Raw genomic sequence first — 15,092 nt, 5'->3', positions numbered from 1 at the left:
CAACCCCTCTCCCTCCCCCACCAATCTGTTCTCTGTATGTAGGAGTCCTGTGGTTTTTTGTTTGTTTTTTAGATTCCACATATAAATGTGAGATCATATGTTATTTATCTCTCTCTAGCTGATTTTACTTAAAATAATGCTATCAAGTTCCATCCATGTTGTTGTAAATGACAAGATTTTATTTTTTATGGCTGAATAATATTTCATTGTATATATACACACCACATTTTCTTTATCCATTCTTCTATTGATGGACACTTAAGTGTTTTCCTGGTCTTGGCTATTGTAAATAATGTTGTAACAAACATGGGGATGCAGATCTCTTTTCAAGTTAGTGTTTTCATTCTCTTCAGATAAATACTCATAAGTGGAATTGCTGAATCATATGGTAGTTCTGGTTTTTATTTCTTTTTTTTAAAGATTTTATTTATGGGGCACCTGGGTGGCTCAGCAGTTGAGCATCTGCCTTTGGCTCGAGTGGTGATCCCAGAGTCCCAGGTTCGAGTTCTGAGATCAAGTCCTGCATCAGGTTCCCTCTGCCTATGTCTCTGTCTGTCTCTCTCTCTCTCTCTCTCTCTCTGTCTCTCATGAATAAATGGATAAAATCTTTTAAAAAAATAATATTTTGGGCAGCCTGGGTGGCTCAGTGGTTTAGCGCCACCTTCAGTCCAGGGCCTGATCCTGGAGTCCCGGGATTGAGTCCCACGTCAGGCTCCCTGCATGGAGCCTGCTTCTCCCTCTGCCTGTGTCTCTTTCTCTCTCTCTTTCTCTCTCTCTCTCTCTCTGTCTTCATGAATAAGTAAATAAAATCTTTTTTAAAAATTATTTATTTATTTTAGATAGTGCAAGCAGGAGAGAGGGGCAAAGGAAGAAGAGAATCCCAAGCCGACTCCATGCTAAGTGTGAGGCTCAGTCCCAGGACCTGAGATCATGACCTGAGCCAAAACCAGGAGTTGGATGCTCAGCTGATTGAGCTGGTTTTTATTTTTGAGGAAGCTCCATACTCTTTTCCTTAGTGACTGCACCAATTTACATTCCCACCAATGGTGCGTGGAGGTCCCTTTCCTCTTTATCCTCATGAACACTTTGTTATTTTAAAATTGAATTTTTAGAAAAGCTATTGTCAGGATCCAGCAAGAAATTAAATTATCAAGGTTTAATAAAGTAATTAGGTAATAGCAGTAGGAACAAAGATTATTGAAAAGAAATGAAAGACAGTGATGTTTCAGTTCAGTAGGATTTGGTAACCAAGTGGATGTGAGAGGTGAGAAGGGACAAGTCAGAGTGGCTTCAGATTTCTGGCTTGGACATCTGAATGGACTTTGTTCTTATTCCTTGAGATAAGAAATAGAGTAAGAATGGATTTGGCAGCGGAGTGGGATATTAGTTCTTTGTCCATTGTGTTGAATTTGAAATATTGACAACAGATGGTGATACGTAAATGGATGATGACTATATAGATATGGACCTCAGGGAGTAGATCTGATATTTGGGAGACCTAGCAGTTACACGATTGTTGAAACTATAGTTGTGAATGGGATAGATCAGTGAGATGAGACTAGAGCTGTGAATGGAACTCTGAGAAATACCAACAAAGAAAGGCTGTGAGTCATTGCATGAGTTATTAAAATAGGTTTACCATAAGTGGTTATTCACTTTTCAGAAGTATCCTTATATATCAGTAGAATCTATTTTGAACTATCATATTAAAATGCAAAAATTCCACAACAAAATTACTGATACTAAAATAATGGTGATAGTCTAAGGTCAGACTATAACCATGTAAGCTGTTTTAAATATTCATAATATAGATGAGGGCATGTGCATATATATCTTAAGTAAATAAAACAAGTGAGTCTTAAGAGTTTCTCCTCAACTAGGAATCATTTCACAACTTATAAAATACTGAGACTAGGAGGTATCTTAGATCATCTGGTATAAACTATTTTTTAGATGAGGAAAATGAGAGGTGTTAAGGCTAATCTAAATCACAGACCTAGACGGTGGCAGAATTAGGCCTAAGGCTCCCAGACCTGTATTCTTTAGAGTATGTCAGTTGTCTCAATGTGTGTATATTAATAGTACCGCAGTTTAAAAAAAAAAACAAAACAGGTATACGTAATATCTGTGCTATGTGTTATGTCTGTTTTATTAAGAATCCTGTTTTTAGATAAGCAAGGTAGTAACTTGATATATAATTTCACTACATTTTTTTAAATAAGTGGAAACATCTTTTACATGTTATGAAATGATCCTAATATTTTTCTCTTCTGTGTAGCACATATTGCAGAATCAGCAAATTCTGTCTTAAATTTCCTAAATGTGAAAGCCTTGAATACTCTGTCACTTGTGTAGTGGTTACTTTGCCATAAATTACTCAAAAAGCCTTAGAAGCCCTTGAATGAATTTTATTTACAATTTCTTATGAATTTTTAATCCAAACTATGTATTTAATAATAATGTATATGTCTTTGTGTCCATATATGTTTATTTAGCATATGTACATTTTTTGTCATACATAGTTGCTTATGCTTCCCACAATGAGAGAGAAAGTTACCTTTGGTGAGTAACAACATTCTGAGAGTTTTTGGGTGCCTTCTGGTTATTATTATAGTGCCATGGGAGATTCTAGATCATGTATTGTTTCTTGCCATCTCTCCTCCATTCCTCCTATGTTTTGTACTTGTTTTTTGCAAACAAACATTCAGAACATGGATTTGAATGAAACGAGAATTGTATCTACCAGATTATTTTTTCTGGAGTTAATCTCTGGTTATTTTCCTCTCTTATTCAAAAATCTTTATGGGCTTTGTATTGCCTTTAGAATAAAATGTGTATTCTGACATTCAGTACTCTATGTAATCTGATCCTGTTTTCCAGTTTCATTTCCACTAGTAGTCTCTCAAACTAAACATTTCTCGGCTCTTTATATATACACTCTGATGATTTCCTACTTCATTACCCATGATCATGGTACCTCACTACCACCATACTGTTTCATACTATCCAGACTATCTGGATCCTATCAGTTGTCTTAAGTCTTACTCAAAAATGACTTTCTCTATGAATTCTTCCCTAATAATCCTCCCAGATAGAAGTATTTTTTGCTAAACTTTTTTTTAAGGTTTTATTTATTTATTCATGAGAGACACAGAGAAGCAGAGACATAGAGGAAGAAGCAGGCTCCCTCCGGGGAGCCTGATGCAGGAATCTATCCCAGGGATCACGACCTGAGCCAAAGGCAGACACTCAACCACTGAGCCACCCAGGTGCCCTTCTTTCCTAAACTTTTTTACTTATCCTTAAAAAATTGGTATATATAAAAGTGTGTAAATATACATATATTTAATAATTATGCAAGTTATAAAGCTTAACAACAAAATAACCACCCATAAACAAAATACCCAACTTGAGAAGTAAAAATGACCAGCCCACTGAAGCACTGATCAATGACCAATCCTGATTACATCTTCCCCAAACTTCCCCAACCCTTAGATAACCACTGACTTTAATCTTGTGTTAGTTTTCTTGCTTTTCTCTGTAATTTTATCACAAATATTTTGCATCACTAAGAATTACTATACATTTATTTTTGTATGCTTTTAAACTTTATACAATTGATATCACACTGTATATATTTTATGTGGTTTGCTTTTTTCATTCCATCATGTTTCTGACACTTGTTCATAGCTCTAGTGTTTTAGTCCATTCATTTTCAGCTACAGTTTTATACCTATTATATACGTTTACCACAGTTTATCAGTTTTCCTGATGAATAATTTGCTTTTTTTTTTTACCAATATATTGTTATTCGGACACGTTCTTTAAAATTTTTGTACGTGAACACTTAAGGAATAAAATTGCCATTTAAATATGGATATGAATATCTTCAACTTTATCAGATGATGTTAGACTGTTGCCCAGAGTAGTTTATCAGTTTATATCCACCTGCCCCCATCTCCAGCATATAACAGTTGCCAACATTTGATACGGTTTTAATTTTTGCTAAGCTAGTAGATAGAAAATAGTATCTCAGTATGATTTGCATTTCACTAATTATTAATGAGGCTGCGCATATATTTATTGGCTGTACATAATTTGTCTTCTGTGACAAATATGTCTCTGTATCTTTCTTTTAATTTTTTTAACATATATTCTGAATTATGGCCTTTTTCTAACAGAGTTAAGTTATTCAGTGTGTATTAATTTTCTACTGATGTATTTCTAAGGAACAAACTTAGTAGCTTGAAATAACACCTATTTCCATGATTAGGAGTCCAGGCACAGTTTAGATGAATCTTCTGTTCACAGTGCCTCACGGTGTCATCTGTGGTGAGGTTTCTCATTCAGAGCTCAGGTTGTTGGCAGAATTCATGTCCTTGCAAATCCCTTTTTTCTTGATAGATATTGGCTGGGTGATCCTCCCGGCTCCCAGAGGCTGCCTGCAGTTCTGTGGCTTCCTGGCTCCATGGATAGTTCACAGCAATGGTGTTTCTTTCAGATCAGGAGGAGTATGTTTCCACTTTGAATCTCTGACCCCTAGACCTAGATTTAAAGGTCTGATGTTAGGCCCATGCTGATAACCTCCCTACTAATTAGCTCCATTGATAAGTAACCTAACCATGGGGTACATCCCATTATATTAATAGATGCTGCTGTTGCTCAAGCAGAGGGAATTACGGTGTATATACCAAGAGGCAAACAGAATTCTGCCTCCAACACAGGATTCTTATCCTCCCAAACATGACACAGACCTAAAACATGCTTTACTTGGGCAGCCCCGGTGGCTCAGCGGTTTAGCGCCGCCTTTGGCCCAGGGCCTGACCCCGGAGACCCGTGATCGAGTGCCGCATCGGGCTCCCTGCACGGAGCTGCTTCTCCCTCTGCCTGTGTCTCTGCCTCTGTCTCTCTCTCTTTCTGTGTCTCTCATAAATAAATAAATAAAATCTTTTTAAAAAAATGCTTTACTTGATACCTTCACTAATCTTACTCTTGTTGTCTATAGTTTGTTTTGCCTTTTGTTGTAAAAGAAAAAATGTTTTTATTTATATTCATCAATTCAATTTGGTGTCAGTATCAAAAATCACTATCATTATTCAATTCAATCAAGATTACTAAATTTGCCATTATATTTTCTCCATATCTGTTGTTTTAGTATCTTGTGTTTCCTTTTGGACTTGCATTTCTTGCTGAAACTCATCTTGTTATTAGTTCTCTTAGCTCTGTGGTTAGTAAACTCCATTAGCCTTTGTATGTCTGAAATTTTTTTATTTTGTCTTCTCTCTTGAATAATTCATTGGTTATAAAATTCTAGGTTAATCTCTTTGGGATTTTTTCCCCCTCCCTTTCCTCTTTCGTTCTCCCATTCCTTACTTTCTTCCTTTTACTTCCCCTTAGCAAGTACTTTGAAGATACTGACTCCTTTGACTTTTGGCATCTCCTACAGTCTAGTTTTTTTTTTTTTTTCTTTTTAAATATAGTTGTCTTTACTCTTTTGCTTTTAGGATTTTATTTTTATCCTTAATTCTCTGCAAGTCCATTGCTAAAGTTCTCTGTGAGCTTTTAAATCAGGTTTATTGAGATATAACTTATATTCACCTTTTCAGGCATAAAGTTCAGTGAGTGTAGATGAACAGATGCAGTTAGGTCATCATCACTAGAATCAGCATACAGAATGATTTCTGTCATCTCTAAACCTTACCTCATGTCCCTTTGTATTTAATCTCCTTCCCTTACCTTCTGCTCCAGGCAACTATCATTTTAATTTCTTTCCCTATAGTTTTGTATTTTCCAGAAGGTTTTATAAATGCAATCACACATTTGTATTTGGCTTTATTTCATTTAGCATAATGCTTTTGAGATTCATCCATATGTTTGGATGTATGTATCGCAGTTTATTTATACATTTACCTGCAATGTATGAAAAATTCCAATTATTCTGGATCCTTGCCACCACTTGATGGTGCCTTTTAAAAATATTTTTTGCTTTTCTAATGAGTGTGTTGTAGCATCTCATTATAATTTTAATTTGCATTTCCCTAATGACTAATGATATTGAGCATCTCTTCATATGCTTATTTACCATCTATAGCTCTTCTCTTGCCCATTTAAACATTGAGTTTTCTTAATGAGTTTTTAGTATTTTATAAATTTTGGATAGAAGTCCTTTATCAGATAGTACATTTTGCAAATATTATATTCCAGTGTATGGCTTATCTTTTCATTTTATTACTCTTTCAAAGAGTTTAAGTTTTAAATTTTGATGAAGTCCAGTTTATCAGTCTTTCTTTTATAGTTTATACTTTAGTTTCCTAAGAAATCTTTACCTTAACCCAAAGTCACAAAAATTTTCTCCGAATATATTTTTTTCTGGAAGTTTTATAGTTGTATCTCTTACATATAGATATATATAATTCATTTTGAGTTAATATTTCCACAGGGAGTGGGGTGTTGGAGAGTAAGAATTTCCTGTTCTCTTGAAGATTCTTCTAGCTGAACTAAAAACCAATTTTACATGAGACAGATTAACAGGAGAAAATCAAATTTAGTTTCATACATATGGGGAATCCATACAGTCATGGAAATTCCAGAGACAGGCAAGGTGAGGTATATATGCCATTCTGAACTAAGCAGAGGGAGTGGTAGGGGGTCTGGGACTTCAGAGGGAAGGAATGCAATTCACAGGAAGATGAAAAAGAGTAAGTGTTTCAAATGTTTGCTGGGCCACGCAGAAACAATGTGACATAGAGAACTTTGATCAGATGGGCCTGCATGGGTTCCTTCTTGTCCTCCATACCTAGTTCATGGTATAATGTAGTCATCTATGGGTGATAGTTCTTTTACCAGACCAGATCCTTTATTTAAAATTTTTGTAGACAGTTATATGGGAAGAAAAGAGCTATTCCTGAATCTGCTGGGTTTTAATAGTTTTTTAACTCAGAATAATTTTTGTGCCAACATAACATGGCCTCTCTAAGGGGCAGCTGCCCTTGAGCCCTACAGAGGTAAGGCTCAAAGTTCCTTTTTTTTTTTTTTTTTTTTCCGCTTATGGATATCCAGTTGTTCGAACAATTTGTTAAAAAGACTATCCTTTTGCCATCAAATTACCTTGATACTTTTTAAATATTAGTTTGCATTCTATGTATGGGTTTCTTTCTCTATTCTGTTGATCTATGTGAACATATATGTGGATTTAGTTTTATTTTTGTTGTCTAGTACCAAAAGTGTACTTTTGATTTGAAAACACATTTCTTTCTTTAATTTGGAAAATTCTTGGTTATTATCCCTTTGAATATTACTTCTCTTTCATTCCCAACATTGTCTTCCTTTGGAACTCCTTTTTGATGTTGAAGCCTCTGAAATCAATCTGGGTATCTCTGAGCTGTTGTTTTGGGTAATTTTTGCCTTTTGTGCTGGATCCTAAGGTATATTCTCTCTTCAAAAAAGTCATCAATTTAATAGGAATATTAATGTGAATTGATTAATAATTACATGGGCATACAAGGTTTACATTGTTACTGATTTTCAGCTTTTAGATTTAACTTTGGAATGAGGCAAGAAGACCATTAAAATTATAAACACAGAATATAAATATTAACCTTGCGGGTTAAATCATTTTACCTTTGAAAAATGCTTTTTGGGGATCCCTGGGTGGCACAGCGGTTTGGCGCCTGCCTTTGGCCCAGGGCACGATCCTGGAGACCCGGGATCGAGTCCTACATCGGGCTCCCGGTGCATGGAGCCTGCTTCTCCCTCTGCCTGTGTCTCTGCCTCTCTCTCTCTCTTTCTCTCTCTCTCTGTGACTATCATAAATAAATAAAAATTGAAAAAAAAAAAGAAAAATGCTTTTTGTTCCCTTTCAGTCATTTGCAGTTTTATGTTTGCAAACCTGTTTATTTTCTCTCAGCTGTTCTTTGGTTATCCTAAATCTAATCCCTGCAAATTGAGAGCATTTTTGTGTAGCGTAGTGATGGGTATGAAGGCACAATGGAGGCTTCTCACTACAAATTAGAATAAACTCCAAATGCCTTTGGCCTACAAGATTCTATATGATTTAGTTTCTGAAGATTTCTTTGACCTTATCTCTTACTACTCCTTAGTTTAGCTTCATTGATCGCCTTTGTGACCTTTGAACCCATCAAACTCATTTCTAACTCTTGACTTTTGTACTTACTGTTCCTAGACCTGGAATGCTATTCTTTGCAGATCTTAACTGGTTGGTATCTTCTCTTCATTCAGATCTATTATCAGATGTTTCTACCTCAAAGGATTTTTTCCTTACCCTCATAGCTAAAGAAGTGTTCTCTCCCTTGTCTCCATCAATCTTTTACATTACCTTTCTTGTTTTATTTTCTTCAAAACATTTGTCACTATCTTTGCTAACTGATGTTTGTCTGCCTCCTTTAGAATATAAGCTCTGGGAGGGCAGGATTTATCTGTCTGGCTCAACTCTGTGTACCAGCCTTTAGAACAAATAGTCTGGCACATTGGAGAAGTTTATTAAACAAACAAACAAACAAACAAAAAACGTGGATTGAAGCAATTTGTCATTTTGTGGAGAAGTATCTGGAGGAAACGAGTCCTGAGAGAACACTTCTATTAATAAAAATGCTGTGCTTATTATTCCTGACTTCTTGTTCCCATTGGGACTTGGAAACAAGATTAAATACTATTGAGGTCAACCTAAGAGCATTTCTGAGACCCCAGTGTCTCTAGTACTTGAGAAAGAAATACCATGAGTCACTCAGATTACTTGGGAAGTTTCTATGATTTCCTATCTTTGAAAAATTTTTTTAAATTATTTCTCTTTATCACCTACTCTGCTAAAATCTTCCTTACTTTGTATCTTTAAATTGCGGTCACTTGGGTTAATCCAGATGACCTTTTGGTTAATTTAAATTTCTTATATAGATTTATCAAAAGGCAAAGTAAATTTTAAGGTACTATATTACTAATGTATATGTTATTGATAATTGCATTCATTTTTGAATTTTATTTTTATTAATAATTTTGTAATGTCACATAAAATTATAGGCCTCAAATATAATGGAATTTGACCTTTTTTTTTAAACGCAGAGATTTATCTCAGCCTAAGAGTATAGGTGCATACTCACTATTAATTTAGAAAAAAAAATGTACTTAGGTATTTTGAAAGCACCATCTCTTGCCAATTTTCTATCCCCACAAGTATTTAGAAGAAAAATTGTAGGTGGATTAGAGAATGCGGCGGGGGGAGAGATTTTAAAATAGTAGTCTCTCTTGGGCAGCCCAGGTGGCTCAGTGGTTGAGTATCTGCCTTCAGCCCAGGGCGTGATTCAGGAGTCCCAGGATTGAGTCCTGCATCGGGCTTCCTGAATGAAGCCTGCTTCTCCCTCTGCCTGTGTTTCTGCCTCTCTCTCTGTGTCTCTCATGAATAAATAAATAAAATCTTTAAAAAAAATAGTAATCTCTCAAAGAATATAAATAATTGATAAGACATTTATAAAAACATGATAGGTATCCTGCAAATGTTTGTGGAATGACTAGGAGTCTGTCAAGCTTTGTGTATCTTAGAAGATATTTTGCTAATATGTGTATCTCTTTTTCGGACCAGTATCTAGCAGTATATCATGTGGTAAATTTTTGATTGATCAATCAATGTCCAGTAATTGTTTCTGATTTTAGTAGCTTACTATTATTTCTCATGGCTATTAAAATTATACTGCTTATAATCTCTAGTATTTCTGAAGTAAGTCACTTTTTTATATGTAAAGTAAGAAAAAATGTTTCCTAGCAGCTGTGTTTCCAGGGAAGGAGGAACTTCATTGGTGTTTTCTTCATCATCAGTAATTTCTTGTATTGTTTTTCCAGTTAAAGATGTTGTATCATGGTTTGGATTTTATCATGGTCTCCTTTTGCAATTAATTATGAACCTTTTTGGTAAACTAGTTTTGTATCTTTCTATGAGCAAAGGAGCCATGGTATTGTGCTTTTTGCAAAGTAATTTTTCAACCAATGAGAAAGAAATATGGAATTATTTATGAAGAGGTAATTTAAGGCTAATATCTAGTATTTATTTACTTATTTAAAAAGATTTACTTACTTGGAAGAGAGAGCATGCCAGTGTGCACATTCAAAGGGGAGGGGCAGAGGGAGAGAATCTTAAGCAGACTCCCTGATGAGCATGGAGCCTGATGCAGGTCTCAGTCTCTCAATACGGAGATCAACCTGTGCCAAAAGCAAGAGTTGCAGGCAGCCCCGGTGACACAGCGGTTTGGCGCCACCTGCAGCCTGGGGTGTGATCCTGGAGACCGGGGATTGAGTCCCGCATTGGGCTCCCTGCATTGGGCTCCCTGCGTGGAGCCTGCTTCTCCCTCTGCCTCTCTCCCTCCCTCTCTCTCTCTCTCTCTGTCTCTATGAATAAATAAATAAATTTTTTTTTTTTTTTTAAAAAGCAAGAGTTGGGTGGTTAACCAACTGCACAACCCAGGCACCCCTCTATTATATATTGAACACTCATTGCATGTTAGGCCATACTCATTGTTTTATGTGCACTATTTCATTTCTTCTCGACAACTCCATGAGATTCCTATTGTTCTTGTCCCCATTTTACATATGAGGGAACTGAGAGGCACTGAGGGCTTAAGTAACTTAATCAAAAATCAGACAAGTAGTTGATTAGTGGCTGAACCCAGGTTTGAATTCAGCTGTATCTTCTCTAAATCTCATGTTCTAAAAAAGCAGTAAACTGCCTCTTGAATTTTTTGAAGTTACACGGCAAATCTCGCAGATGCTCTGGACTGAGGAAATGACGTTTTTTGAAGTACTTATGCTTAACTGCAGTTTATTGTATTGCAAAGAACATCAAGCAGCTATCTAAATTCTTTTGATAGTTTGAAGTTATATGTTAATCATGAATATTAATATTTCTTAAAGTAAGTGAACCATTTGTTTGGAAATTGTTCCATTTGAGTTAGCTGTGAGGATAAACATGTTTTGAAACAAAAGGAAGCTGTTGTCACATAGATATTTAAGTTGTATTTGAATTGAATTTAAAGATGGCTGTAAGCACTTTGAAAAACAAAGTTAAAATTCCAAATTTAAGATGGAAAATTATAAATTACTATATATAAAATATACTTATTATATATATATGTATGAAAGACAGTATGGTATATTAAAAGACTAGGAGATTAAAAGATCTGCTCTCTAGATCTTATTTTGCCACTTATTTTACCTTGTCTTTTGAGAGTCACTTCACCTCCACTCCTAACCTTCAATTTCCTCATCTGTAAAATAAAAAAACCCAGAGGTACCTGGGTGGCCCAGTTGGTTAAGAATCTGCCTTTGGCTCAGGTCATGATCCCAGGATCCTGGGATGGAGCCCCGCCTTGGGCTCCCTGCTCAGTGGAGAGTCTATTTCTCCCTCTCCCTCTGCCCCTACTGCTTGTGTGCACGCTGTCTCTCTCTTAAATACATTCATTCATTCGTTCATTCACTCATTCCAAAGTTCAGTTCTAGTGGCACTGGTCTGAGAATTATCTGATTAATGCCATGCAAAATAGCTTTGTATTCTTGGTCATTTAAGCTCAGAAGCAAGAATCAGTATCTATTTTATATATATGGATTCTGTAGTAGTCTTGGGATATATTAGTTCAGTAGATTCATTCTATTGTATCTTCCCATAGAGAAGAACCTGTATAAACCAATATATAACAGACTTCACGAGTTCAAGAGCCCCAGATTAAGTTTTCAACGAAAGCTTGTGTTTGTTAAATTCTCATACCCAGTGTTTTATTTTTGCTAGTATCTACACCTGTGGAATGCTACGTGTTTATCAATGAGGTGGTATATAGCAGTCTAAATCACTTATTAGGATTGATAGAGATTTACCTTAAAAAAATGTTTTTAAGAACATAGATGTTTACAGTATAATATATAATATAAAGGTGCATAGGGAAGAATCTGAGTGTTATTGAGACAGAGAAAGAGGTTGTTGGGTGGTAGAAGCAAAAAGGTAATATCTATAGAAAAATAGCCAGTAATAGATTATCCATAAATAATCCAATCTCTAATAGGGAAATCCCCAAAGGGATAATGAATGAATGCCTGAGTACCAAGCCGACAGAGTTTTCACCTTTGAGGTATATAAGCACTAGGGCAGTTTTATGAAACATAAACATTATGCTCTTGTTAGAACTTCAGAGGAATGCTATTGTATACTCTCCATTGTAGATGGAAAAAAAAAAAAAGTCTTCTATCTCTTTTACATCCCATTCTTCTCTCCAGGTTAAAAGATGAAAATTTATACAAACTTTAAAATCTTTGATAAAGCAAAGAAAATCCTATAATATTTGCCTAGTCATTATATGTACATGTACATTATAACAATAAGAGTTACAATTTTTTGAAAACACACTGTGTGCCATGTGTTCTTAGGCATTTTGCATAAATTCTATCGTTTATTTAACAGTTCTGAAGTTTATAATTTCCCCTGCTTTACACCAATATTGATGCTTGCAGAAGTCAAATAATTTGCCCCCAAATCACATAATAGTGATTGAACTAGTATTCAAACCATACCTCTGTGACTCCACAATCTGTGATTTTTTTCCTTAAAATACATACTGCTTCTAGATATGGGGATTTTGTTTTCATAGATCTGACCCAGCAGCTAAAATGTGCAGCCAGATTTGGTTAATCCTGGGGTAAGAAGAGTACTGTCTCTATATGTATTTGGCAAATAATAATGTACAGGTGAACATGGCTCTCAGCTTCTTACTTCACTCCTGGATTCTGTGACCCATTATTGAACTATTCTGTGAGTAGAGCCTTGTTTTCTAGGAAAGTAAGCATTAAGTTTTCTTATGAGCATTTCTGTATTTGCTGTTATTTCTTTCAGAGATATTGGAAGAAGCTTACACATGTCTAGGGAACCTATCTACCTCTATGGAACATCTCCTGTTGGGAAGTTCTTCTGTAATTCCAAACTGAGGAAAATGTCATCTTAATGAAAGGCTGATTTGTCACTGTTTCATTTAAAAAATATCTGAATTAGAAAGTGCTTAGGCAAGGGCATTTGCACCTAAAAGGAAAAAAAAACTAGTATGAATTTAAATAAGCCCTGCATTATGTTTCATATTTGTCCCACCCAAAATTACAAAACATAAATCCTGTCTGTGATACTATCTTCTCCATAAGTTTTCTTCCCTCAGTGTCTCATACATAACTCTACGTATGGTCTTAATTTATTATGTTCATGAACTGACTGTATTCACCCAGTGAGATTGTAAGGTCTGTGAGAGCAGATACCTGGTCGTAACATTTTTTTCATGACTTTTGAGGCAGTGATTCTTATCCTGATACCTCCAAAGTGATTCATACAGTAGAGTTGTCCAGTCTAAGGAAGGCATCAATATTTTGGGCTTTTAGCTAGATAGACTTCCACAGTGTGATAATATTTCATGCTAACCAGAGGCCCTGATAAGATTGGAAAACAAATTTTCATTTAGTAAATACTGTTTATAAATGCGTCTTTCATAGTGAAAGTTTGGGAATTAGTGTTCTGCAGTGTCTGGCCCAATGTTAAGTAATGACGATTATTAAAAATGTGAGTGATTTATTAAGGGAGTAATTAATGAACTTTTTTGTTTTAGGAAATGTTGTGGGCAACTTGGGACATTCCTTCTTCAGTCAGAGTTTCCTTGGCAGTAAAGAACATGGTGGATTCTTATATGTGACATCTACTTACCAGTCACTGCAAGACCTAGTACTCCCAACCCCACCTTATTTGTTTGGGATTCTCATCCAGAAATGGGAAACTCCTTGGGCTAAAGTGTTTCCCATCCGACTAATGTTGAGACTTGGAGCTGAATATCGACGTAAGTGTAAAATAACTTCTACACCATATGACCCAGATTTGATGACTAACGGCCCGAGATATTCAGACCCTCTCCCCACAGTGATACAATCCAGGAGAAGTCTTTTGAAATAGCCAACCTAAATTTGGCCATTGTCTTTACTTATTTTAGCTTGAATGGAAAGGACTAAAAAATCTCAAGTGAGGAAGTTAGTGATTATTTATTATCTTGTAAACTTACTGGTTTTATGTAGTTCGCTGATAAATATATAACCATCTTCAGAAAAAAATATATTGGAATTTAACAAGTATCTTTTTACAGTATCTATAGTGAGCATTTTTTGGTAATTTTGTTGAAAAATACTTAGGACAAATTATATTTTACATAATGTAACATGCTAGAAACTAGTGCTGTAGAGATCACTCTCAGTTGATAAAGTGAGCAATAGAAGAGCTTCCTTGCCCGTGGTGGAAGCAATACAACTAAGTTGTGAGTATTTTAAAGACATTAAGGCCTAAATGCAAGCTTTCTTTTAAACTATCTTCACTTAGAATTGCTGTGGTCTAGGAATCAGACCATTTGAACAGGGTTCTTAACTCTATGACTTACTGTAACTCTGGGCAAGTCACTCAATCTGTCAGTTTCCTCTGCAAGTAGAAAAAATAATACTTGCGTTTTACATTATTATGTAAGATTGTTAAGAGGATCAAATGAGATAATGAAAAACTGTTTTATAAACTATAAAACAGTATATTATGTGTTTTCAGGAGGTCAGCTTCATTCTTTTGCTTATTTATTCATTTAATAAGAATTTAACAAAGCCCTACTATTTGTAACAAATCCTGGAAATTCAGAAATAGCTAAGGCATGGTTATAGGCTCTTGGAAACCTCTGTAAGGAAGACATACAGGAATAATGATTATAGTAGTATATTGTGTTAAAGCACATGTTCAAAGCTAACAAAGTTCTTTTGGAGTTCCAAGACGGACTCTGACTTCACCAAAGTGAAGGAGTTGGATAAGAAACATCTTTTGGACCAATTTGCTTCTGGACTGAATTGTGAGAGAGGCATATGAGTCAGTTAAATTAAGTAGGGAAAGGAAGGAACTGTTTGCAGAGGAAACAACATGTATATCTTTCTGTCCTGTATAGGCAGTTCACCCCATAAAATTTGAGGAATAAGCCAGCTAATAGGTTGTCTCACCCCATAAAGTTTGAGGAATAAGCCAGCTAATAGGTTGCCTATTCTAAGGA

The 15,092-nt window shown here is 35.4% G+C and overlaps 1 protein-coding gene across 2 annotated transcripts in view; it reads left to right on the top strand.

The window, feature by feature from the left end:
- Nucleotides 1–15,092, top strand: part of ZFYVE9 (zinc finger FYVE-type containing 9) — a 184,183-nt gene that overhangs the window by 126,081 nt on the left and 43,010 nt on the right. For both annotated transcript variants that reach the window (XM_038558014.1, XM_038558013.1), the window contains one exon: nucleotides 13,635–13,859. In XM_038558014.1, coding sequence (XP_038413942.1) covers nucleotides 13,635–13,859 — 225 coding nt within the window. The remainder of the gene's footprint in view (nucleotides 1–13,634; nucleotides 13,860–15,092) is intronic.

The sequence above is a fragment of the Canis lupus genome, chromosome 15 (assembly GCF_011100685.1).
Source record: "Canis lupus familiaris isolate Mischka breed German Shepherd chromosome 15, alternate assembly UU_Cfam_GSD_1.0, whole genome shotgun sequence".
NCBI lineage: Eukaryota > Metazoa > Chordata > Mammalia > Carnivora > Canidae > Canis > Canis lupus.
The sequence above is the reverse complement of the archived record's forward strand: the minus strand, read 5'-3'. Positions and strand labels throughout refer to the sequence as shown.